The sequence below is a fragment of the Strix aluco genome, chromosome 24 (assembly GCF_031877795.1).
Source record: "Strix aluco isolate bStrAlu1 chromosome 24, bStrAlu1.hap1, whole genome shotgun sequence".
Taxonomy (NCBI): domain Eukaryota; kingdom Metazoa; phylum Chordata; class Aves; order Strigiformes; family Strigidae; genus Strix; species Strix aluco.
The window spans coordinates 4,785,789-4,813,469 of NC_133954.1; the positions used below are offsets into that span (position 1 = coordinate 4,785,789).

The 27,681-nt window shown below is 47.3% G+C and overlaps 1 protein-coding gene across 4 annotated transcripts; it reads right to left on the reverse strand.

Annotated features, from left to right (window-relative positions):
- GJC1 (gap junction protein gamma 1) lies at positions 1-27,455 on the reverse strand. 4 transcript variants are annotated; one of them, XM_074849377.1, is made up of 4 exons: positions 27,394-27,455; positions 6,161-6,274; positions 4,323-4,398; positions 1-4,191 (listed from the first exon to the last, which is right to left on the reverse strand). In XM_074849377.1, exon 4 carries the CDS (start codon positions 4,170-4,172, stop codon positions 2,991-2,993), a length of 1,182 nt encoding a protein of 393 aa, XP_074705478.1. In that variant the 5' UTR covers positions 4,173-4,191; positions 4,323-4,398; positions 6,161-6,274; positions 27,394-27,455; the 3' UTR covers positions 1-2,990. The 4 variants fall into 4 exon arrangements, with proteins under 4 accessions (XP_074705478.1, XP_074705477.1, XP_074705476.1 ...); XM_074849376.1 differs by lacking the exon at positions 27,394-27,455 and adding an exon at positions 25,323-25,467 and having other exon boundaries at positions 4,323-4,395; XM_074849375.1 differs by lacking the exon at positions 27,394-27,455 and adding an exon at positions 25,323-25,467.
- Positions 27,456-27,681: the final 226 nt, after the last annotated feature.

A 27,681-nucleotide genomic window follows, 5' to 3' on the forward strand; every position in this document is an offset into this window, starting at 1 on the left:
TGGAGTAATCCACTGGATTTAATAGACTTTTTTATTCCAAGCTGCACCCAGAACCAGAGAATCACAAGACAAACCCAAGTTACGTTCAGTATTTTTTGTCCAAATGTCTCTTCTGAACGTTTATTTCGGAATGGCCTACATTAAGCCAAAGCAAGAGAGCATTTTAAAGTAATGCATGTATCATTTCTTCAAAAGGAAAAATCAAGCCTGATACTTTGAAACTGAATACAGACACAGACATGAACATTTAGAGCTTTAACAGACATCCTCTACTAATAACAAACACTCAGTTTCAAAGAAAATGTGCACTTTATACACAATTAAAATTAAACCAAAAAACAGTAATAGAAACAGCTCCATTTCTTTGCATTTTCGGAATGAATTCAGTGCTGGGATCGGAATATTCTATGCACTCTGCTCACTAACGGTGTATTTACTGGTGTGGACAAAAGCTCACAGGACTGACCTGAGAGGGCAGCTTTAAGCGGGTAATAGTTCAGATCATTAATTGGGAAAGGGCGAATACAAACAAAGAGTGAAGCAGCTGTCATGGACCGATTAGTTTAAGCCACTAATAAGGAATTGCTGCAGTTTGCATAGAGAGCAGCAAGGGGAAAGGATTTTCACTTCTTGCCATTCGGCTGGTGAAAGGCTGTTCCACTGCAAGGGGTTAAGAGCAACGTAACCCTTTTGGGAAGCTGAAAAGAACAACCCAGCCCCAGTGTGAGGATAAGGAGCGGATTGTAGCCACGAATCCACGGATCCGGGTTTATCTCCAGGCTCCAAATGTCTCTTCCTAGCACTTTCAGACAACATGTTTTCCACCCAGCTTCTCCATCACACTCCCAGCTTTCTGCTGGCAAAACCTCTCTGCCCATCTTCAGGCAGCACGCTTCTCTTCAGACTCCTGCTTCATTAGAGGCACACTGTTAATGAAGTCCCTCTCCCCCCACACAGCCAGTCCCACCTCACTGGCCAGCCGTCCCTGCCTGCAAGTCCACTCAAGCTTTTAAAAACTGCCAGGTACTCACTGTGTTATTTATTTATACTTACTTAAAGTCATCACCCTGAAACTTTTCTGCATAAAATTCAGAGGTTGCTCCTTTCCCGGAGCAGCAGCCAGGAGTCACTGCTAAACACAAAGCCAGAAAGCAAGTTCACTTCCAACTGTCTCTGCTGGAGATGAACTGGAGAAGCTCTCGCTGGCTCGCGCAGAGGGTTGTGTTGGCTCTGGGCACGCTTGTGCCTCTCTAAAGCAGAGCTGAGAGCTGGGATCTACACCCGGACTGCCTGGTGTCCCGGAGTGAAAACAGACTGAAAACAATTCAGCAAAATACCTATTTTCAGCAAGTGCCTGGGTAGAGGATAACTGCAAGCATGTGCTCGTATCCCCTTAGTTTAAACTGAACGTAAAGCCTACGCTTAGATGTTCTGCAGGACAGGGATGGAGGGCGGGTTTACCTGTGTCCTCCACAGAGCCTCACTTCTCAACCCTGCTCCAGGCCAGGCTGTAACGAGGGCACTAAGGACTGAGGTAGCCTCGAAACAGAACAGTCCCACTTGAAACAGGCCCCCAAAATATATTAAAATGCACCAAAACCTAACAAAAAAGAGAGAGCGGAACAAGGTCCTGAATACATTATAAATAGTAGCAAAAAGCATACACATTTATCAGCATCTCTCAAACATTAATGTGCATCCTTGCCAAAAAGACACCGCCAAAGGCAGTAAATACCGCATTCTCCTTTTTCTAATTATAAATTCAAGTTTAATGCCAAAACCACAGAATGCCAAATCTGACTGGTCTCTCAAGCAGAAATTTAAATTATACATACTGCTCTTTCTGAACTAAATTCCTCAGACATAATGGAAGGAAGATGGGTCAGGAATAAGGCAATATCACTGATAGTCGGAAAGGGCTTTGTAAAACTCCTACAGACAGCTCGTGTGTCCTGGCTGGGGGGAGGAAGGTGATTCCTCGAGTGTAATGCACAGAGAAACAAAATTACCACGACTCCTTCTAACCAGATTACTGTGGAAAAGACAGAAATCTTATCCACAAGGTATCATAACAACTTCATGCCCTTGGGGAGCGGGGTGTTACGTAACAACAGACCTCAAAAACATCCAGATATCACATGAATATGTGGAATTACTGAAGCCAGTAATTTCTATTTACTTTGTTTTGGATGTTTTACAAGGGTTTGAAGTCTCTCTTCCCTCCTGTTGCATAAAGCTTGCAGGGAGGTCTGAGCCCTCTCCCTGTTACGGCTGGCACTCACTCTGAACCAAGTACTCTCACACATGTACATTTTTCCTGTAAGGAATTTTCCATAGGGCAAAAAAACTCTGCAGTACATAGTAGTTATAGAATGACACTTCCATTTTATAAGTAGCACATCGTTTTTGTAAAAGACAGAGTCAAGAGCACCATTAACAGATGTTTTCCAAATCTTTTACTGCTCTGCTGCTCAGTGACTGGCACCTGTGGGCTGCCTGGACAACCGGAGGCTCCTCTGTGCTGTCTGCGTGTTCAAGGCACTTTTGAAACGCAGCATAGAAAGTTTTACGTTTAAAACAATGAAGAACAACGACGAAACTGCAGACCACAGTAATAAAACTAGCAAAATGCTAACAGCTACTCATTGCTTCTCCTTGTTAATATAAAAAAGTGTAACGTCAGAGATCCAGTGTACAAATACAAAAAATTGTGCATAATAAACGTACTACAATACTGTACATACAGCATAAACCGTTCAATGAGAATGATTTAAAAATACCTATTTGTCTCCTGACTTGGAAGACAGAAGAATAAAGTTCTATAATCCTAGAATATGCGTATAAACCCTTTCTGAGAGGTTGAATCACTAGCCAACGGTATCCCTGAAAATAAGCAGAGTCAAATATTTACTTAATGGAAGCCATTATTCAAGGGGCTGCTGGTTATGATAAACTAGGAGAAAAAACACAATATATAAACTCAGCCAACATTAAATCCAGACAGAGTTCTTCCCATCTCCTGACTTGCTACTGGCACTGCTTTTGTTTGAGCCTGCTTTGGATTTCTTCTCTCTGGAACTGCCGGGATTGTTTTGGTTGTTGTAGGCCTGGATCGCGAGGTCCAGGTGCTCCTGAGCCTCTTTAATTTCCCTCTGCAGATTTTCCAGGTCAGCAGGAATGTTTTCTTCGTTGCTTCCATACTGCTGTTCCTGAGCTATATTGGCTTTGTTCTGTTTGTAGGCCATCTTGGCGTTGGACAGTTCAGTATATTGCATTTGCTCTGGCTTGACCGCGATGTTATAGCCAGGAGGAGCAGACGGCGTATTCCAAGTAAAAGGGTAGTTGTAGGTACCAGAGTCTTCCAGCTCTTTTCTCTTGTTGTTCAGTGTGTCCCGGATTGTGCCAAATCCCAAATGGAGCATCTCCCAGACATTCAAAAGTAAACACATGCAGCTCACTCCGTACATTATTAGCAGGAAAATGGTCTTTTCGGTTGGCCTTGAAATGAAGCAATCTATCTTGTGCGGGCACGGCTTCCTGCTGCACACAAATATGGGGCTGACCGCGAAGCCGTACAAAAAATACTGACCCACCAGAAAGCCGATTTCAAACGTAGTCCTCGCCAGAAGCTGCAGGACATAAATCTTCATGAGTCCATCTTCACGGATTCGCCGCCTGCCGTCATGCTTAGCTTTGGCAGGGGCCTGCTGCTCTTTATTCTCCCGTTCACTTTCCAGCTCTATTTCTGGGTACATCATCGGGTCTTCCTCATGGTCCTCCTCAGTTTCCTCTAAGCCACGATGTTGTTTCCAGCGCATGGAAAAGCTTTTGCTTCTGATTCTTCTGTCAGCTTCACCGTGTTCCACCATCCGGGCAATTTTATGAATTGCGTAGCCTAAATACATCACAGACGGAGTGGCAACAAGAATGATCTGAAAGACCCAAAACCTCACATGCGAAAGAGGAGCGAAAGCATCGTAACAAACATTCTCACAGCCGGGCTGCTCCGTGTTGCACACAAACTTGCTTTGTTCATCGTAATAAATGGATTCTCCTCCCACAGCAGTTAGGACAATCCGAAATACAATCAACACTGTCAGCCAGATTTTGCCAACAAAGGTTGAGTGATTGTGGATCTCCTCTAACAGACGGGTCAGAAAACTCCAACTCATGGTGATCAAATAATTTTATCTAAAAAACAAACAAAATCCCCAAATATTTATGAGTTTATCAGCTTGAGTCTAAATGGTGCAAACATTCAACCAAGAGTCAGAAAACTCTAGAATTTTACAATCAACACACAACGGTGTTTGTAGCATCACCTGTTATCGTGAAACTCCAGCTGCCAGAATCTGCTTGAAGATCCTACGTCTCCTCCACAGGCTTTTGAGAAGTCTGCTACAAAAAAAAAGGAGCAGTTAACTGCCATTTCACAAACCAAACTCGCTCCCAAAGCTATTCCTGAGCAGAAGATGTGGCTGCTCTGTATTTCAAATGTTAATAGAAACATTTACACTTGAGGCTGAAGTCTCCAAAACACACTGGATCAAAAGCTAAGCTCCAGTCAAATTTTATGGGCACTGTTGGCCACGTCCCGCCACTAACAGTGAGATTTATTTTAACTGCACGGAGGTGGCCAAGCCTTGTTAAAGCCTGAGCTAGTGATCTCAGCCTCGACCATAGCCCACGGAGAGAAACAGCTCTCTCCACGGGGCAATGCCAGCTCTCCTGAGACAAAAATGAACCACCCAGCCCAAACCTGAGCAGCAAGCAACTGCTGTTATCTTTGATTTAAAGGCAGGACAACCTGAGTGACCTGAGCAGTGCTACCCTGCAGGTCTAGCCTAGAGACCTAGGAACATCTGAGTTCTAACCTGATGCTCAAACTATTCTGTGGATTTGGGTGCAGTCCCTTAGGAGGCTAAAGATCTCCCTTCCAGGGTCAGAAAAGACTTTAGCATGTATTTTGTAGTGGTTTTGGGGAGAGCAGAAGGAAAACCTAGTTAAAAAAGTTACCTGTCAAAAAGAAGAGATACTAGATAGCAATCAATATAAATTTTCAATCCTAACAGTAAAAAAAAAAAAAAAAATCAGTGGAAACTCACAGCTGGCCACACCGTAAAGTATTACAGTGAACAAAACCTAGAGACGTTACAGACCCACCTGGAGCTCTAAGTAGTAAAACTGTAAAAATATTAAGCACAGAAAGAACTGTTTGATGCTGTTATAGCACAGGGTATAAGACATCTTTTGGTCCTCTGATGATGTCAAATATTAGTTTGTCAAACATTATTAACAGAAATTTTTACATCAGAACAACACTTGGTAAAAGACCCTAAAACCAGAATTGGACAAATCTCTGGTACTCTGATCTTAAAAGTGATTTATTCTTGACCTGGAGAAATTCCAGGAGTCTGGAAGAAAACTAGTATTTGCAACTATTGAACTTCTTCCATGTAACTACAGAGTTGTTCACGGGCAAAATAATGAAATTTGAGGGGATGCAATCAATACAGAATTAAAGGATATAAATGTAATCCCCCTTCTGGTGAAATTCAATGTTTCACTGAAAAGGCAACAGCACAGACATAATGCGGATGGGCTGTGTAGGACATTTGATTTATTACTTTATGACAGCGTGAGAAAAAAATAGCACAAGAGAGTATTAAAAAAGACCATGCAAGTGGGTCAAAAGTAAAAAAGGTCTTGACAAATGATTCCCACATTAGAACCAAGATCAATTGCATGTAATTACAGCAAGTTCTGCAAAGACCCGAAACGGGCCTGGCAACTAGGCTGTATTTTCTCCTTGATCAGAAAATGGCTGCTGACAAAATCTGCAAATGGCACAGAAGTTTCCAGGCTGACAAATAAAGATGAGAGTTATCAGTGATGCAGAAAAACACAGATTGCTCGAGAGGCTGAGTCCACTGAAACAAAACCTCCGCTTTGACCGAGCTTAATGCAAAGACACGCAGCCAAGGAAAAGAACAGCCATCTTTTTTTTTTTTTAAAGGAGAGAGCAGTGACTCTGGAGATCAGTGAACAGGGAAGGGAGTGAGGGTCCTAACGGATAAGCATCTCAACGAGAGCTGGCGAGATGATTAATGCAACCCTTGGCTGTGTCACGTGCAAACGGGAGCCAGGAGGGTGATCTTACCTCCTTGTTAGCAAGACAGCGCTCAATGCCTGTGTCTGCATCCTTCAGGAGTTGCTTAAACATCAGAGAGTGAATATATTAGTCTCAAAACCAGATGAAGAACGGGGAAGATGCCTAAAAGTGAGAGATTTAGAGAGTTCAGTATGTTTAGGTGGGAAACAAGGGAAGAAAATGAAGGATTACTGGTGATTCACTTAATCTAGCAGCTGTCAATTATGCATGCAATCAGTCCAAGGTTTACATCACAGCTCTTCTCTCTACCCGACCATGCCACCATTATGCCGTAGACAGAACTGGCCGAAATAACACGTTTTTAACAGGAAAAAAGACCAGAGTGTTCCAGTCCCAGTACAGCAGGTGGCTTCACACTCCGAACCCCCATTTCAAAAAGGCACCCAAGCACAGCTCTGCAACCTCGAGTCCTGCATCAGTGGGACGAGAGACATGGCTTCAGACACCCGCACGTTCGGCACGTCCCAGCGGCTCCGGTTAGGAGTCGAAATGGGTGGTAGAGCGAGGGGGGGTACCCCGTGCACCTGAAGAGTCTCCAAGACGCTGAGCAGAAAAGGCAAGTGAACCCCACATCTGGAACTGGGAATTACAGAGGTAAGAGCCACAACACCCACATCCACTCCACGCTGCACTGTCGCTCCAGTCCCCAAGCACGGATGCTAACAGGACATGCATGCTGCTCGCTGACATGTCGTGATTTGTCACTTAAAAACGAGACAGAACCCAAATGAGCTTAAGAAGGGGTTAATTTTCACTCACTGAAAACGTTAGGGCCAAACTCTTTTCTAAAAGTAAACTACCAAGTAAATTTTAAATTAATTAAATACTGCTGACAATGTAAATTTGGAATAAAAGCAGGAAATAACCTTTACATTTTCAGATACTGTCAATGTTTATTCATCAGTGGTTAACAACAGAGAAGTTTGAAGGTAGTGCTGGTTTCACTAAGAGAGGGGACACTGACTCTTTACTTTTAGATGAGCTGCTACCTCGACATCTAATAAATTTTGTCCAGGTATTTATCAGCTTTTCAAGGTGTGTTTTCTATCTGCTGACCACACACCTGTGGGTGGCTCGGATCGTACCCCGCCAGCTCTGAAGAGGCGAGGAGGTGGGTGGATGAGCCCTGGGCTCCCTCGGGCACCCTCAGACAGCCACTGGAGGGCACAGCGCACCTGGCCGGCCTCGGAACTTGCTTCAGGAGAAAGACGGGATTCACGGCTGGATTCCACCCGTTACATAAATGAACAGCGGGACAAAGCTACGTACAGACACTGACCGTACAGACACTGACTGCACGGACTTACACGTTTAGGTTAACCACAGCCTGCAGAGGCAGAAGACGGCATTATCAGACGCATGTTGAAAAACCAAGACTTCTGTCGGTTAGAGTTCTGCCTGCAAAGATGTGAAGTTGCTGAAGAGCTCTGATTCTCTTCAACAAGGAAGTGTCATTTGTTCTAAATTTAGTTTTAGTGCAGAGCTGAGCTACTGACACAAACAGGGGAGGATCCACCAGCAGGCAAAGAACTTCCTTGTCTTTAAGGAAACATTTTGGTTCAAGCAAAATGACCTGTCATTAAACCTTTCTTTCACTGGAAATGCTCAGCCCATCCAAATTAAACATAAAATGAAAGCAAAAAGTTCCAGGCATAATTATGGCATTTGAAATGGTGGTATTCTTCAGTTTTGTGAGATCAGCCAAAGGCAGAGACTGCACGTCTCTGCCTTTACGACACATGTACTGCAGGACCCAGACGTATTGCAGCAACCTTCACCTAACGTACACTTAGCGTCTCCCAGATTTCTTGTTCTGGCAACATTTAACTCAATAACTTTCCATTGTTTGAAATAAAAGTCTATGGACGCTGACACACATCTGAAAGAGGCAAAACGTCAGCAATTTCAGCTAATTTAAGTCATGCCAGAAAGTACATTTGAGAGAGACTTTCACTCCTTGTATTTATCTTAAGTTCATTCCAGCACTTCCAGCGGAGGAGGCTCCTTAGAGCAGGCAGGATATACAACACAAATAACACGATGCTTATCTCTGACAGCAAGCTGGCTCCTGCGAATTAAAGTTTTGCAGACACTGACATCCAGAAAGAATAAAGAAAAATTTGGAGCAGGTACATGGGAAAAAAGAAATCAGCTTTAGGTTAAGAGATTCACTTCAGGAAATCTCAAGTTATTTTAACACGGCTATTGTTCACACACAGACACAGTGAACGGCCCCTCGTGTGTGGAGCTTCCTCTGCCTGGCCCATGTGTGGGTTTGAATATGAATTTAAACATGGGATTAATTTCACCTCGTTTCAGCTTTCTCATCTAATTACGATGACCTCCCGCCAGTCAGGGAGGGAAGAGCTGCACCTCGGAGGAGCAGTTTACTGTGACAGCCTTAAACTCCTGCCTTCGGATGGGATGGCTGCAGCGTGGCAGGGACGGACGGTGGGGCAGGAGGAATGGAGGCGGCTGGAACCACAATTATTCTGGTGAAATGCTCCCAGCGATGCCTCCATACCCCGGAGACCTACGGCACCTCTCAGGCAGCGCAGCGTGCAATGGCCAAGCTTTAAGAACAGCCTCACTCCAGGCTGTCGAATCACAAACGCCTTCGGAATGTACGATACCAGGACTCATTTCATGTCATTCCATCGATGACATTGACAGTGGGGCTGAGTTTGTGGGTGACACCAAGGGTGCACTGAGGGGTGCAACTGATACACTTGAGGGAAGGGCTGGGGATGCCATCCAGAGGGACCTGGACAGGCTGGAGGAGTGGGGCCATGTGAAACTCATCAAGTTCAACAAGGCCAAGTGCAAGGTCCTGCACCTGGGCTGGGGCCATCCTCAACATCAGCACCCAGTGGGAGGTGGATGGATGGAGAGCAGCCCTGCAGAGGAGGACCTGGAGATAGCAGAGGCTGAAGAACTGGACATGAGCCAGCAATGTGCGGCTGCAGCCCAGAAAGCCAATTGTACCCTGGGCTGCATCAAAAGCAGCGTGGCCAGCAGGTCGAGGGAGGGGATGTTCTGGGGTCCCCAGCACAGGACAGACGTGGACCTGTTGGAGTGGAGCCAGAGGAGGCCACGGGAATGGTCTGAGGGCTGGGACAGCTCTGCTGTGGGGAGAGGCTGAGAGCTGGAGGTGTTCAGCCTGGAGAGGAGAAGGCTCGGGGAGACCTTACTGAGGCCTTTCAATGTATATAAAGAGGCTTATAGGAAAGTCGGAGAAAGACTTTACCAGGGCCTGCAGTGACAGGACAAGGGGCAACAGCTTTTAACTGACAGAGGGCAGGTGTAGATTGGACGTAAGGAAGAAATTCTTCCCTGTGAGGGTGGTGAGGCCCTGGCACAGGTTGCCCAGAGAACCTGTGGCCGCCCCCTCCCTGGGAGGGTTCAAGGCCAGGTTGGACGGGGCTTTGGGCAACCTGGGCTAGTGGAAGGTGACCCTGCCCGGGGCAGGGGGGTTGGAACTGGATGATCTTTAAGGTCCCTTCCAGCTCAAACCATCTTGTGGCTCACGACTGGCTGGAAGGACTCTACAACTGACCTCTCCACCACAGCTGGCCAACAGCTCTGCGAAGGCACAGGCCAGCCCACCCCTCCTAGCCCAGCCCACCACCCCACCACAGCTGGAGACACCCTCCCCTGGCTAAGTCCACACTTGGGTACGGGCTTCAGCTCACAACCAACTTTTCCCTGGAACAGAGGTTGAAGCGCCGTGCCCAAGCACACCTTCCAGCCCTGAGACCCAACTCCCAGGGGGCAACAGGGAGCTGAAGCTCTCGGGTCTCTGAATTTCAATAGTTCACCAACTCCTCTCAGAGAAGGTTTGCCTTTAACAGCATATGTAGGAGAAAGATTTTGTAGCCAAAAGGCAGTTAATAAAGGGAATATATTTATGGGAAAGACTTTTTTTTTTCCCCTTATGTCCTCCCATGTCATGCTAATGAAATTTGATTAATTTATTAATGATACATTTGTTTTGTTTTGTTTTTAAGCAGTTTAAAAAGACGTGTGCTGAGCAGAAAAAAAAAATCAAGAATAAATGCATGGCAATTCTGTTGATAATCAAAAGAGGTTTCATGCTGCATGAAAGTAAAATTGGGCCCACAGGCTAATTAAAATAGGATTTGAATTAGGATGAATGAATAATTAGCATTATTAATTAAATTCTCATTTACATTGAAATGTAAGAAATTGCATGATTTACAATTATTTTTGCGGAAGCATGGGGGTTCCTTTTCTTTTTAACCTAAAAAATGAGTAAGCCTTTACTGTTCAAGAAAGGAGAAAGTTGTGGCCAGAGCAAGTACTGGCAAGGTACCAGCACCCCACAAATCCTGTTGAGCACTGAGGCCACCCGCCTTCCCAACCCGAGAAGCAATTCCAGTGTCCATCCTCCTGAGTGACACGAGGGGAAGGATGTGGGGATCTTCCTGGGATGAGACAATTCACTGCTATCACCCTTCCACCATTTGTGAAGGGAGCGGGTTCAATCACCACCAACTTTATTCTTATGTTTTTCAGAAGTGTTTACAGCATTGTGCAGCTGAAAAAGAGTAAGAAAACAACTGTACTGAATTTTATTTTTAATCTGTATTATAGAATATTTGGGAGTGAAAAGGCTGGGACTTTTTGGAGAACACACAGCACTTTTTCAAGTAAATACTCTGTCATCTGGCAAGTGTCACGTGGCAAACGGCAGAGAATGGTTTTGAAGAAGCCACAGCGTCAGTGTCAATTTGGAAACAATTTCTGAACGGTACCTTCAAATCCCAGGCATGCTAACAAGGTTCTGCTGATCCCCAGACCAAACCCCCTGAGTCTAAAAAAACCCCTCGTCGAATTAAGAGACCGCAGAGGGTATGCAGGATATAAATAGAACACTAGAATATGGGTAAGAGGTAGAGATATAATAAGATTCTTGTGCTGTCAAAAAAATAAAGATGTCAAATATGTATCTTTTTGAAAATCAACATACATATACCCACCCAAGCTTACAGATAAACTGGAATTTGCAGATAAGACATGAACCTCCAGTAGCCTCAGCGTGCCCTCTAGGTGATGCTAACATGGAAAGCCAAGTGACAATTTTAGCAACACTCCCCCGCAGTGACACAATTCACATGAAATCGCGACGTGTTTCATGCTGGCCAAAACTAGCATTTACTTCACCTACAGCGACCACGCTCGTCCACAGGAAGCATCGTCTCCAGGGCACACACGCCAGAGCATGCAAGATCCCGACTTTGGAAGAGCCGCGTCCATCGGGGCAGCCCGTGCACCCTGTGCTGCAGCACGAGGACATGACGAGCTGCAAGCCTGACTCGAGTTCATCTGAGCGCAGAAGCCTACAGTGACAACAGGCTTTGTCAAAAATGGAGGCTGGGCTGTAGAGTCTCTGTTATGAGATTTTTCAAGGTCTGTTTTGGGGTCTGCGTCAGTCTGAATCCCTTTACAGGTGCTCAGCATTTAGCACCCCTTACAAATGATGGGAATGAGGTGTACCAGCTTGGAGACTGGCACAGTGAGCTCCTGAATTTGGCAGTTCTGCAGCGACTCAGGACGGTGTTGTCAGATGCTTAGCAAACCTGAGCAGGCTGCTCTTCAGATCTGTCCTACAGACCTGAGGCATCAAGACGCAGAAGCAAGCCCCAGGTGATGCTCGCACTCTGGTGATGTGAAATGTAATAACAGAGAAAACAAAACGGTCAGCAGATTACACGGCGAGACGCAGCACGCTCTTTGGCAGTCTTTGCAATGAAACACTCGATCCTCGGGGCAACAAGCCACCGTCAAACTGACACGGCATCGCGCCAAACCTTGGTCGTACCAGCACAGCAGGACTGAAGCCTGTAGCGCAGGTAACCCCTCTCCCTCACAACGCAGCTTGTGGATTAGGAGTAACCCCACAAGCGAAGAGCTGCTGCACTGGAGCTCAAAACCAACCGGGGAGTTGACTCTACCCAAGCTCTCCAGGGCATCCCCTCTCCTGTCTCACCCATCTCTCTTTTCTAGAGTCTCGCACACTTCAAAGTGTTTCTCTACAACATAGTTTAAGCCTACTAAACCCAGATGGTTCTGAGTAGCTCCTCTACGAACTGGCGTCATACAGTGTTGGCAGGTCCAGCACTATTTATCGACCCAGGCCCTGCCCTGCGCTTACTCCTCGCTACGCAGGAGCTGGTAACATACAGCAAAACTCTTTCCCTGCATAACTTAGTTGGAGACTGAAAACAAGGAATTACAGGGTAGGTAAAGGGCAGTTTATTTTTTTTTGCAAAGAGTTTGAATCTGAAGCTCAAGCCATACTAGAGAAAACACCCAACACTGCAGTTTCGAGATGAAGGCCAAGTGTTTAACCAAAACCTGCACTCTGGGATTGCCAGCCCAGGCTGTCTGCAGACAACGTGGCCAGGGACTGCTATTTGTACCCTTAAAATCCAAAGATCAGGAGGGTATCCTCAAGAAAGACTGTTCCTACCAACTCTAATGACCATCAGACTGGGTGAACATGGTCTCAGTATGGATTCAGGTCCATAAATCACTCCTGACCGTGCACTGTCAATTCCCTTTCTTCCACACCAAGTGGATCCTGCAAGCTTTTCCACGAGATGATCATATACACACAGCGCTCACCTCCCAGCTCCCTCTAGGAGCTGCTCCCAAACTAGATATCCATTTGATAAGATGTTGCATTAAAGGCGTGATGAGTAAATTTGCTATGAGATGACTCCCCTCGCGTTCTAGCCAGTCCTCAAAGATTAGAGGGGCTGGGGGCAGCTGGGCTTATCTCTCAATAGATAGGGCAAGGATTGCCGTGACGATAGGTCCGACACCAGATGCACGAGCAGCTCGTACGCTGTAGGTCCAGTCGCATTCAAAAGAAGCAGTCAGATGCACCAACAGCACGGTTTATTCTTTTGCAACATTTACAGATTCTTTGAGATTGCCGGTGATAAATTCACTAAACTGCGGAATGGCTATATAGCTCTACAAACAAAAATAAAACCAATTGCAATCAGAAGCTTAATTTCCCGGGTAGCCCAGGTCACAAATCTTACTGGCATCTCTTCTGGGGGCGGTGGGCAAGGAGAACAAACCTCTTGATCTGTCCCTGTGATTTGGTTTTGAATTCTTGTCCCTCTGAGTCAGGTACAAACTCGGGGTAGTATTTATCTACTATTGTGCCAAGTGTGTCAGGTGGGGGGGGACGGGGACTGTGGTCCTTGAGTTGTAGCACAAAACATTTCTTGGTATAACTTCCGAGCACTTGTGCAAAATATTTCCTGCAAAAAGTGGAAGAAGGGGACTGTGTGGCTTCTCGAGTTCCTCCTCGGTGCCATGGCAACACAAACCACCGCATCTTCACCCCACCCTGTGCCTGCTCTAGGCACCAGGTGCTCAGGAAGTGTGGGTTTTGCAGTTTTTCACTGTTTTGTGCTCCCAACACTTCCAACAGAAGACACCACATGCTCCTCAGCTCAGGGCTACTAAGCCCTGCTTCAGACACACAAAGCGTTACCACTTGCCAAAATACTTCAGAGATCAAACACACCAAATGCCCAACAAGTCCAATGCTGCAACAGCTTCTTTGTAAGTGACAGAACCACCTATTTACTGCAGTCACTTATTTATATTTTGAAGATGCCTAACCTCTAAGTTCCCTTGCACCCATATGCATTGCCCTAAGAAATGTCTAATATTCCACCAACCAGTAGTTTAAACTACCATATTCTATCTCCCAAAGCAGGGTCAACTAGAGCAGGTTGGCAGGTCCATGTCCAGCCAGGTTTTAAACACCTCTGAGGATGGAGACTCCACAAGCTCTCCGGGCAACCTGTTCCTACATCTGACCACACTCACAGTTAAAAAAAAATCTTTTCTTATGTTTAAGCAGAATTTCCTGTGTTTCAATCCATGCCCATGACCATTCCCTGGGTACTGCTGAGAAGAGTCTGGGACAACAGTAGCAAAGCAATTTCTCCTGTAAGAATTAAGGTGACAGCAGGGGGACAAGTTACAGGGACTCGAAATACACTGGCAAGTGATACGGCGACCTAAGAGCCTTCCCGTTCCCAGAGCGGGACGACTGCCCAAACCACCACGGGCTGCTGCTGCGTAGCCCCCCGGCACGCCCTGCGCATCTCCACTAGCACTGGCATGATATAAACACAATACATTGTTAAAAGATTAAAAATATTGTACTGTTGACTATTGCACCTGCGTTCTCAGCAGTTATTTTAACAAATACAGGGAATGGCAGGGTAAAGATGGAAAAAATATGGTGAGGATGACAGCAAAAGGCAGGTACTAAGTGACCAACACCACTCTAACCCAAGAGAGCACGACAGACAGCGGGGCTGGGCTTACTGCACACGCCCGCCGACGAATTCCACAGATTCAGCTCGTTTCAGGACACGTTTGCCGGCGTGTGAACAGTGGAGGGAAAGAAAGTGCAGGACTGCATCCCACTTTAACTCTGCAACAGGCCCGGCACAGGCAGGCCCAGCAGGGCTGCGCCCAGGGACATGCTGGGGAAGAGCAGAACAACTTGTGCACTCAAAGGGAACGGGAGCACGGAACGATGCCCTGCCTGGCTCTTCAGACCGACAGACGGGCACGTCTGCACCGACACCCAGAGCACTGCCGCAAGAAAAGAAGGAAAAATCACATTTACCCAGACAGACCCAAAAGGTCTCTGGTCCAAACCGAAGAACACACAAGCACCGTTGTGTGTTACACCGACAGCAAAGCCGCGGAGGGACACGTGCTGCTGCAGAGCAACAGCCTCTGCATGGGCTGGAGCGTGCGTGCACTTACCCGGGTCCCTCCATCCCTCTGGCAGCGAGGTCTGGGTAAGGCCATCCTCACCCACATACCGTTTCAGTCAGGCATCAGAGAGATTTCTCTGTCTTGACATGATTAGCGATTCGAATAACCACAACACCCCTTTAACTACTCCTGATTCCACTGCAGCCAACAGCACCACAGCATTTCCCCATCGGGCTCCTCCTATACGCTCAGAGGGATGAGTGTCAAAAGAAAATGACACACTGGAGGCAGCTGACCCAAATATCACTCTCACGGCCATTTCGGGAAAGGAGAGAGAAGCCAAAAGAGAGCAATTCTGTCGGCTCCTGTACGTCAAAAGGCTCTCACTCAGCTGAGCAGGAGACAGTCGAATGGGGATGAACACCTAATTCACCCACCACCATATTATGACAGTCAAAAGAAACTACAATAGTGTTTGCTTCATAGATAAGCCCCAAAAACGAGCATGAATGGCTTGTAAATAAAATAGATACCACATATCACGACGCAGTTTGCCACAGTGTCCTCAATCACCCATTCTGCAACGTGGCAGCTGATTCACTGTGACCCAAATTCAAAAAAATACTTTTATTTCCCAGTTCTGTCATCTGCTCCAGTACAAGACACCATCTCGCCCTGCAATTACACCAAATTCATGCAACGTTTTCTTCAACAGCAGCTTTGTAGAGAAGGAAGAATGTTCAGAAGCAGATGAGGACATTGCAAACCCTCCCCAACTGCTTTAGAAGACATTCAGTACAAGACATCCAGCACTCGGAACCCCTCTGCTAAACCTGCCCAGGACTTTCAACCTGCTGAGCTACGGAGGACCAGAAAGGTTTGCAGAGCTCTGCGACTTTACACTGTGCGTCTCCTCAGGTGGAGAGCACTGAGCTCAGGGGGATGGTAACCAGAAGGCCGTCTTCTCCTCGTCGGTTAGCTGTACGCCACAACAATCTGTGAGGATGGTGCTGGGATGAGACTGACAGCACCTCGCCAGACCATCACCACCCTCTCCGCAGCGAGGCGGTGCCCAGCACGCACAGGCCCCCACGCTGCACAGACGCTGCCGTGCCCAGAGCACGGGCTCCACTACAACAGGACGGCAACAAACTCACAAGCTTGCCAGGCAGGCTCGCTCTCCTGCCGAACGCCGGCCTGCTGCTTCAACTTCTCTGAAGTGCTACTAAACTGCAGAAATAATTGAAGTCTCCTTTCAGTAAATCGGTCTGAAGTACGATTTGTTTTGAGGAAAGCTGCGTAGTAAATCAGAGCAGACTGCTGGCATTAAAATGTTCCTCCAGCTTGAGTTCAACAGGAATCTTAACAGCTTTATTTTGCCAAAGATAAAATTTAGAACATAAATACACACATAAATCCGCTAAGTGAATTATTTGTTGAAAAAAAATTATTTCCTATAGTGAAATGAGAAACCAAAAATCGGCATTTTCTGAAAGACTTAAATACTCTTCTAGACACCCTTGGGAAGAGACCTGAAGCACTCGCTGACTGAACTCCCTAAGCTCCATCACACCAGCTGGGAGAACACAGATACCAACTGTTTTTTTTCTTTCTGAGAATAGCAACAAATAACTTCTATTTTATGAGAGGAAGCTAGAAGCCCTTTTCCCACCATGCCTCATGCCACGGAGAAAGGCACACTTCACCAAGCACAAAGTAGGAGGCAGCTCATTTTTTGCCACCTGACTGCTTTACATGGCCATGTATTTCATCGAATTTATTATCAACACAGACTATGAAAATTAGCAGCAAATTTAAGGCAGATTAGCCTCCGAAATGCATGTAAACTGCTTAAACCATGCATGTGACTTGATATGAGAGTGCAAACGGGACGAGGCTATATGGTATATACTGCTTTTTGGTCCTGCTGGAGGTGGAAAAAAGCACACTGAGATACTACAGGCTCAACTGAGGGCAATTCGACAGTGCCAAGCTTCCCCTGGTTTCTTATTTTCAAGATTTCAAGTTTTTAGGAGGGTGGTTACAGCTTGATACAACCTTGTTAGTCACTGAGTGAAGTTCATGCTTGTTCTGTACATGTTCTCTTCAAGCTCCAACCAGGAGACAGCAGATCACCACCATTTAGCAAGGCCAGGGAGAAATCACGACTCGCTGCCTCAACACAAAGTGGGCGTCAGTGTAAACAGGATTATAAAGCCCCGGTCAGGTCAGCAGTCTGGCTTTAAAAGATCTTACTTAGAAAAATATCTGGAACACCAAAGATTGTAAAAACCCTTATTTTTCTTATGACAAAAGGAAAATAATAAGAGCATATAACAGAGACTGTACCAACAAGAGAAGCTCCTTTCAGAGAGCAACTGGCAGCCTCTCCAGCCTTTGGACAAACCTGTTCACTCCAAGTCTGGCTAACGCCATGCTGCAAGTTTGGATACAAGTAACTTCCCATCTGCGTTACCAGAATAAAACATTCACAGGAACATATGAAGTAGAGACAAAAAACATTAACACACCAGATAGCTTTAGTGATGAACGCAGACGCAGTCTTACTATTCCACCTCGCACATATTCAAAGATCTATCACCAACTACAGCAGCTTTTGCTTTACCAGTTCTCTGAAGGGTTAAATCACTGGTATGCGCAAGGGGACCAACCATTCCCTAATGCAGAAGTGAGTAGGTCTGCTTGCAAAAATGTTCTTAACACAAAGGATATTCGAGCATCCACTTTATCACATCTCCTCATTCACTCAAAGAAAAGGGGGATTAGCTGGAAGCAAGGTAATTCCTTATAAGAAACCACTGATTATTGTGGATTCTCTCACTAAGGCAACTCACACCTACTCTGCCAAGTTCACAGAATCACAGGATGGTTTGGGTTGGAAGGGACCTTAAAGATCATCCAGTTCCAACCCCCCTGCCACAGGCAGGGACACCTTCCACTAGCCCAGGTTGCCCAAAGCCCCGTTCAACCTGGCCTTGAACCCTTCCAGGGAGGGGGCAGCCACAGGTTCTCGGGCAACCTGTGCCAGTGTCTCACCACCCTCACAGGGAAGAATTTCTTCCTTACGTCCAATCTACACCTGCCCTCTGTCAGTTAAAAGCTGTTGCCCCTTGTCCTGTCACTGCAGGCCCTGGTAAAAAGTCTTTCTCCAACTTTCCTATAAGCCTCTTTATATACATTGAAAGGCCTCAGTAAGGTCTCCCCGAGCCTTCTCCTCTCCAGGCTGAACACCCCCAGCTCTCAGCCTCTCCCCACAGCAGAGCTGTCCCAGCCCTCAGACCATTCCCGTGGCCTCCTCTGGCCCCACTCCAACAGGTCCACGTCTGTCCTGTGCTGGGGACCCCAGAGTTGGACGCAGGGCTCCAGGGGGGTCTCACAAGAGCGGAGCAGATGGGCAGCATCCCCTCCCGTGACCTGCTGGCCACATTGCTGCCATCTATCCTATGACTAAAATAGTTTCTCCCCCATCACTTTGTTACTGCTTCTTGAGGGAGCCGCCCCGCAGAAAGCCACCACCAGGAACAGGTTCATTTCTTAATGCTACTAAAAAGATGACAATGCCACACAGGCAAAATTATGTGACTTCTTTATACACGTACTAGAAACAGTCCCAGCCTCCTCGCCAGCCCCATTCCTCTGGGGACTCTCTGGGAAACTCACTCACACTGAAGTGACTGGAGAGGAGGTTAGAGAGTACAGAGCCAAAAAGCAGAGTAACGGGTGGGGAGGACTGGGCAGCATTCACCAAAGAGGTTAATGGAGCTCCAAGCTGGCGCAGCCGACCTGGTTACAGCCTTTCTTAAAATCACCTTGGTACACAGAGGCAAGTGTCATGCCAACTCTGTAAAACAAGGGTTGCGGACAAAATGCTGGTGAACTGCAGGCCTCCAAACCCAACATTTGTACAGGACTAATTAGACAATATTATACAGACTAGAATTAGTGGACAATTGATACATCTATAAATACTGGGGGCAAAGTCAGTGTGGCTTCTGTAAAGGAACTTCCAGCCTCACTAAAGCCTCCAGACTACCTGGATTTTTAAGATCTGTGAGTCCATCTCTTTCATCAGAGACTTCTTGTAGGGACACCAAAAGGCCACACCGGAAAAGGGACTGTCCCTGCACAGATAAACAACTTAGTGAAGATAACAGAGTAGGAGTAAAAGGTCATTTCCTGCCAGGGAGGGAGGTCCCAGTAGAGTTTCACAGGAAGAGAGGCTGGGAGCTGTGCTGGACCAGGACTTCTCTGAGTAAAATGCAACAGCAAGGTGGGTGGGATGTGACCAAGGATCCTGATGGTAATATCCAAGGCAAGGAAGATAAATAACTGAAGAACAGCAGAAGGACCTTATGACTCTAAGTAACCTGGTAATAAAATGGCAGATGAAATTCCACGTAAAGTGATGCATACATCGAATAAAAAAAATAAATCTCAATTTCACACTCAAAAAGATGTGCCCTGAGATGGCCTCAGCAAGCAGGAGATGTTGGGGCTGGCAGGCTGCTCCCTGAAAGCTCCAGCACCACTCAGCACAGTCCAGAAAGCCAACAGCATTTTACTGGTGTTGGAGGACGAGCACACGAACAGCGCACGCTGCTGTGTCACCGTGAGCACCTGCGGTTCACCCACGTCCCAGCTGCGGCGTACGGCTCTGGTCACTCTCACCATCGCCCATCTCAGAAACAGAGAACAGAAACGGCTTCGGAGAAGAGGTACGGACTGGCTGGTGTAGGAAGAACAGTGGAAAACCGAGAAGGCTGAGGGGGGAAGAGGGTAAAATCTGGAGTAGCCTGGAGAAGGAAAGCCCCTTAAAAACTGAAAAAAAAGAGACTGTGCTTCAGACAACAGGTAAATCCCTAGGCAGAAAGCAGTCAGAATGCTGAGAGGGGTTTCAAACATGCCTCTCCCATGCTCTTGCCATAGCCTCCACCTGGGCCAGCGTCAGAAACAGGACTGCGGACCAGGCAGACCTTCAGTCCGACCCAGTGCGGCTGCTCTAAGGGCGCCAGGAGTGAGCGTCTCCCCAGGGGGCTGTGGAAGAGCACGTTAATGAATCAGCTGAAAGAGAGGCACTAGCGGAAACCAAAAGGAAAAAAAATTGGTCCCTCAGGTTATTAATCGTTGGCAAGTTACAGCTGATTGGTATTCAGTATTTACTTGTCAGACAAATCTCAGGCAATCGGCACACCTGAAGGGCACCAATGATTTCTTTCTATCAATGTCTCTCCAGCACAATCCTCCAGGGAATCAGATTTTGCAGACACCCCGATCGATAAGGTTTTGCCACAGATTGCAAAGAGAGCAAGAGCAGGCTGAGGAATACAAATCAAGCTGGGTATTGCCACAGACATGGACGTTTCAAGTAAACTCCAGGAGTGAAGACTTTACATGAACCAAAGATCATTTCCATGTGGCTATATGGAAGATCACCGTGTACTTCCTCCCAAACACTTCCATTTTATGTTACATTTTTAATATCCCAGGAATCACAATTTCCACTATGAAAATTCTTCTCCTTTTAAAAATAGTTTAGCTACGTATTTGAATGTCAGCTAAGCAACTCTCGTGAATGAAAGTCTGCTGTGATTAAAATTCAGTCACTTCTTAACTACTTAAATATGTTTACTGTGAAAATCAGGAGATTTTTAGGAAATGCTGCATGCAAGACAGCACACCTGCAAGACACACATTAAGAACCTTAATTATTTTATTTTTACGCCATTTAAAAATGTCTTAACACCAGTGCCAGCCCCACGTGCACAATCTACCAGCCAGCCCCCTGCCTGCCTACAGATGTTCCTCTAAGCTCAGGCCCCCGGATCAGGCAGCATCAGTCAGCTGTGTCCCCGAATCCGTAACAGAGCAAGACTTCCAGGAGTTAACAAGGAGTCAGAAACTCACCCTCAGGGTAGCGTGGAAACCATCTACACACAAGAAATACATCACCCTTCCAGGCTCTCTACTATTTTAAGCACGAGAGAGATACAGAACTTTACAGACGATGACTGTTACACCCGGGTCTGGCACAGCTGCGCCACTGACGAGCGTCCGACGCTGGGATGTCACCGCGAGCAGGGGACAACATCCCCGATGCCACAAGCTCTGTATTCCCAAGGCACACCACAGCTAGACCCAGGTTGAGACCCAGAAGTCATTTTTCTTCATTCCTTCATCAGTTTAGCTCAATCAGAAAAGCAATGTGGAAACCAGCTCCAACACTGCATTTTTTGGGAGGGCTTCGGGAATTTTTAGAAGAGAGGAAGAGCTGTGCACAGCTACGTGCGAGACAAATAATACAACCCTGGGAAAGTGGATTAGCGGCGGAGAGGAACACCGCAACGGGTATTCCAAGGAGAAATAATAAAATGCAATTGTTAGCCACCTCTCCAGCATCACCAAACGCAACATTCGTGCTAAAAAGAACAGTAAGTACAATCAGCTGGTCATCCATATGTACGTCTTCTCTTCGTACTTCAGCAGTATCTTAAACGAGGTCAGGCACACACACTCAGAATTGTTTTCTGACAAATTTGTTAACTAAGAAGGTGGAACTAATATCTGTAAGAGCCGAAAGCTGGTATCATGTCCTTATTTAGGCAAAAAAGCTGGCTGACTCCAATGATTTTCATCTAAGCAAGGTAATAGGGAGAAATCCTTCACTCCTGTGCAAAAATGTAAATCCCAGGTCAGTGAGTCATTTAAGCACATGCCTAATGTAAAGCTTGAAAGAAATCCTGCTAATAACTGGGCTGCTTGCATATTTACAGTTAGACATGGGCTTAAGTACCTGGATGAGCTGGAAATACCCCATAGCCCCCGGAAAAGAGACTAAAACAGGCTGGTCTGTGAATTAATCACAGCGGTATGAACAGAACTGCTAATATTAAACTAGGGGGGGATTGTACGTGTGTGTGTGTGTGTTGAAGCATCTGTTCAAGTTTAGGCATATAAAACATTTTTCAGCCCAATGACTCCATAGGGAAATGCCTCATACATCAGCTCATCTGACTCAATTTTTCCATCACATTTCCCTTAATACAGTTTTGTCCATAAATACACTATTTGTTTTTTTCCAAATATAGATTGTTATTTATAGTCAGAAAACGTTGTAACTTATTACTTAAAGCCCTGGGTTCTTCTTTGAGATGTAATCATTAAGGAATTATTAGCCAATAATGAGGTATGTAACTAAGTTATCCACTTTTGCAGAAGGACAAGGGAGGTTTTTTGCTACAATATTTACCATTCTCAGTACTTCCTTCACTAGAAAATACCTGCTAACGCCGTAACTGCCCAGCCATACACCGTCGTATGTCAGCTGAGCTCATAGCGCATCCACGACCTTTCACCTCCAATCTTTGACAGTTTTTAAAAATCCTGGTCAGACCTTCCAGACAGTCCAAAATCTGGGGAGAACTGTGCGTCACTACCCAAGCAGTGATACCGATTCATATTTATAGTACGAGGAGGTCCGAAAAGGAAATCTAACATTGCCTTCTTCGCCTCCAAGGAACATTTTGAAGATAAATTCTTTTTTGTGGCTTTTAACAGAAAGTGAACAGCCTACCAAAACCATGACGAAAGCCTGTGAATAGATAATTCAGACATTTAAGAAGTATGGGGTTTTTGCAGAGGCAGAATTTAGACATTGAGCAATAATGAACAGAGCAAGTAAAACAGAATTTAATAGAATTTGACCATGATTAACCACAACTTGAGTCAAAAGAAAGCAGAGCACATTATTATGCAGCATGAGTATGGGACGGTGGAATTCCACTCCTGCTGCTCACAGGAAGTGCGAAGGCCGGCTGGAAAGGCAAATAATGACATGGGGTTCTGCAATAAAATATTTATTCACAAAGCACAGCAAACAGGATTGTTTCCCTGCATGGAAAGTGCAGCTACCCTCAAGGGGCTGACTGGGTTGTGGTCCAGGGACCAGTTTGTGGAAGCCCATCTGTAATTCAGGGAGTTTTCCTATGTGCTGGGCAGGGATGCTAGGAAGGAACGTGCTTCCCTGTACAGGTCAGCAGTGTTAAACTAGAGCAAGCATAAAAAGTAGGGAATATCAATGGAACTTTTTTCAGAGGAATCATTTACTTCCTATTAACCAGATTAAAAATAAATAAATCTGGAGCACAAACTCCATAAAGCACTCTGTTGAGTGGCAGCACAAAAAACAAAAGTGGAAACAGAGTGGGAAGAAAGGATCACCTTCCTCCTAATGAGACAGCAGCGCCCACCCTCTCGGGCTGCAGAAGGGCTGGCAACAAAGGGGTCCATTATCTGCCGAGGTTTTTCCTCCAACGAGCGTTACCCTTGTCCGAGTTTGCGCTGCAGTTCAGAGAATCCCGTCTGAGCAGTAAGGCCAAGGCATAAAGGAGGTACCCGCCGCAACTCGCTCTGCGTTGCCCATGTTTAAAAAAGAGATGGTGAAAATCTGAAGTGGTGTCAGGAAAGAGCCACAAAATCGCCTCCCTCTTCCTGGCTCGATGCTAACAGTGAGGCTACGCTCTGATTTCGTAACTTTTTCTCAGCCACGCAGCCGCTCGCAGGTACACAGGACTGCGGGGGAATGCTGGCAAATCACCAAAATTCAACCTGATGAGCACAGTCTGCCTGGGGTCCCCCGTTCCCAGCTCACACACACCCTGTTGGTTTTAGCAGCTCTCGGTTGAAAGCTCACCAGACTATAACAAGTCCTCGCTCTCCAGCCTCGCGGCTTGGTCAGAAAAGAAGCGTCAGCCGCACTGTGAGCGCCTGCTGGCTCCAGCCCCGCCAAGAGCAGTGCCCGAGGCACAGGGGTCGAGTAACCCAGCCCATAACGTGCCCAGTGCAGGTGCTTTCAGGATGAAATGACTCCTGACAGCACGGTTCTGGGTCGCTTTGGTGGTCCCAAGTGGCTGAATTACACCTACGTACAATTGCAGGCACTACAAAAGTGCACTGGACCTCACCCTTTGCTTGTCAAAAAGTGATTTTTTCAGGAGAGTTTGGGGTTTTTTTGGACTCACAGAAGTTGCTGGCAGTCAGTAAATTACTAAGTCTGCGTGTTAAAATTCATGGCAAACTCTCCATCAGCCATTAGATTTCACAGCTTAGAAGAATTTTGCTCTTGAATCTTGCCTTTGTCATCCATAAAACCATACAAAGCCAGAAAAGACCTTTTAAGATAAAGCAACACAATTCACCTAAGCAACACAATTCCCAAACCTATTACCTTTTGAACCACAGAAAATTCTTTAGAAAAACTCTACCTACAATTAAAACTCTTCAGTATGTACTAAAATCTTTGCTAAATTCTTAAAATTGGTCCAAACTTGTCTAGCACCTGATCGTTGCCTTGCTACACCTTTGTCCTCACAAACTGTTAATGAGTTTTCTTTTAACCTTCCCTCTGTTAAGAGAGGGACAGGACCACTGGAAGCCCTCGCTGTCAGCACATTTCCCAACCCTTTTGGGGCTCTTCTCTAACTCATTCAGAGCGAGCCGCCGTGCTCTCAGTCTGTGACCCTGATTTTTCAGTTATTTACTGATATTTGCATCATTTGCAAGTTATCTGTGATGACTTGGATATTTGCTGTGAATAACCGGCAAAAATAATCACTAATGAAGGGCTAAGGATGGGTACCAGTGGAACCCATCTAGAAAACAGATACTTCATGACAATTCCTCATTTATAGTCATGCATTCAGACCTGTGAGTTGCTTTAAAAAACTCAAAAATCTTAATGTTGTTGCGTCAATTAAGAACACTTAGGGTTTTAAATGAAAATGTTGTCTATTAGCAAAAATTCAATAGTCCACTGCATCAGTGGTAACACAAACTTGCGATTCTGGTCTTAAAATTACTAAAGGTATCCTTTTGACAAGGCTACGGCCAGTCATTAAGATTTTTTTAATAACTTTTCACAATTTAAACTGATCTAAAACTCGATAAATCCAGTTTTAAAAGCCACTGCAAGGATGAGAAGCTGGGTGATGAACCCACGTAGCCTCCACAAACAGCAGCTGAACGCGTTTTCAACACAGTTGAAAAAACGGAGACAAGTTTCATGCGATCCGGAACGCAAACCTTCGACCTACGTGTCAAACGTACTAAAATATGCTCCTTGTTCTGTTTTGCCCCATCCTTTGCCATTTCAATTCAGCAACGTCAGTCAAGTTACCGCTTCTCAAGAAATACACTGCAAAGGGATCGTTTGCTTACAAGGAGCCACAGAAACACTCCCAGGGCAGACACCCGCGCTCAGCACAACCGACCCGGAGCAGGCAGCCTGCTCGCAGCACACCATCCACCCCAGCTCACCTGGGCTTTTGCTCCGCGCCCCTCACCCCCTTACCTCGCCTCCTCCTCGGCCGCAGGCGTGGTCAGAAGCCCCGGGCCATGAAGGGTCCCCAGCTGCGCTGACACACGGGAAATCCCTGCAGTCAAACTACTCTACCTCAGCGTTAATCGTCAGGACCGTACTCGTGAGGAGCTTTTGCCGCTGACCAGAGAGAGGAGGACGGACGCCGAGCAGCCTGCGCATTCGTCAGACACAGAAAATATGTAACGGTTCACCCCACCCACCGCCAAGCCCTCGGGATCCGCTTCAGTCACCAGCGCGACGCGAGAGGGAAAACAAACATCGTCCCCTCCTGCCTTTTTAGAACTGCAGAAACATTGGAGTTAATTTTAGGATTGCTGGAAAGACAGGACTTTCAGCTGTTTGCAGTCATATGGGGAGAAAGGGAACGGCACAATAAGGCTCAAATTACCTGTGTGTTTGTATATTCATTGCCTTTTTGAAAATTCTTACCTATCCCACTTCACAGAATGGAGCTTACTTGTTCCCCCGAGAAAGCACAAGTGTAACTTTTGAATATACTTGGGAAGGACCAAAATCCAGGGAAACACACCTTTAATTTTCCTAAGCACAAGCCCTGACAGAAAACAACAGCTTTCCCCTTTCAAATGACCTGAAGAAAGGTGGGTTTTAGTAACTGGACTGATGGCTGGTTTGCTGAATGTCCCTGTCAAACAGATTTCTAATATGAAGGGGCAGATTTCTTTTCCTACCAATTATCCTCAACTTACGTGGGCAGAAGACATGGAAATAACAGGAGTAATCAATTATCTGTCAAATGCAAGGTTTTTGTTCTTCCTCTTATTTCTAAATACTAACTAAACACCCAGTGTTAGCCGAACCCGGTGTTACCAACTGTTGCTCGAGAATCCATACTGCACATCCATGCCCTAATTAAATCTCTGTGCACTATCTCCTATTTGTAATCAATTTGACGGTGGAACAAAATTAGCACTTCCCTGGGAAGCAAGGTCGCAGGAACAGTCAGAACTAATTCCCACCAGTAGAAAAGTGGCTAAAAAAGACAGTAAAAATAACTGTACAAAAGTCATTCTTGTGAAATTTTACGACAACGGGTCAAAGTTAGGCCCAACAGAGCCAAAACTTTCATTATCCAATACAGGGGGTGGATCTTTCTCCTCGTGCTCTGCATTCAGATTAAGCGCGTGGAAACGTCAAACCACGCGCCGTAGCCCCAGTTGGCTCGGGACAGGGTGAACTCGGGCTACCAACAGCTTTAGAAACGTTTATCTGGCCAAGGAGCGCACGGAGCTGCTGATTTCTGAGCTTGTGTCGGTGCCACAGCAGCGTCTGCTGCCACGGCCCGAGCGCTCAGGGACCTGCCCAGCCCCGTCCCCCCGGTGAGGGGTTGGGGTGGCCCAGCCACCTCTGCCAGGAGTTCACGAGCGAGGGGACACAGTCGGTGTCTCTTCAAGGAAAAAAAAAATGGCAGTTATTGGCACTAGGATCGGCGGCACAGGAAAAAGCAAAATTTGCCACCAGCGGTGGTGACACACCTCGAGGCTGGGCACTACCTGCACGCTTCTCTCTCCCGCCAGAAAGCCGAGACCAGGGGTTGCATTGCTTCGCCTGGGGACAACACCCCCGAAATGCCCGTCCCTGGAAGCCACCTCCCCGCGGCGGGACCCACGGCGCGTCCCTGCCCGCCAGAGCCCGCGGGGACGCCCGCAGGGACAAAGCCGACGGCGCCAGCTGCGGGCGAGCAGCGAGGATGCGCGGGCCCGCCCGGCCCACGGGAGCGGCGGCGGAGGGCGCGGCGGCTCCCCTCGGCCCCTCGCTCGGTCTCCTCGAGGGTCCCGTCTCTCCTCCGCCCGCTGCGGCTCGGTCCCCTCAGCGCCCGCGGCTCCCCCCGGGATCCCGCCTCCCCTCGGCGCCCGCGGCTCCCCCCGGGATCCCGCCTCCCCCCGGGATCGCGGCTCCCCTCAGGATCCCGCCTCCCCCCGGGATCCCGGCTCCCCTCAAGATCGCGGCTCCCCTCAGGATCGCGGCTCCCCTCAGCCCCGCTCCCGCTCGGGCCCCTCAGGGCCGCCCCCTCCCCACTCACGCCGCCGCCCCGCGCGGCTCCGGCCCATGGTCGCGGCGGGGCCCCTCGCCCGCCCACACGCGCCGCCGCGGCGGGGCCGCCGAGCCCGGGCGGGGGGCGCGGGGCGCATGCGCAAAGCCGCCCCCCACCCCCCCCCTCCCGCCATGAGCCCCCCCGGCCCCGCCGCCACGGGCCGCCCGGCGCGGGGGGGGGGCGGTTACACGGGCGGGGGCACGCGGGGGAGGCCTGGATATGGGGGGGGGGGGGCTGGGAGCGGCACCTGGGACAGGGACAGGGACGCGTGTTGTG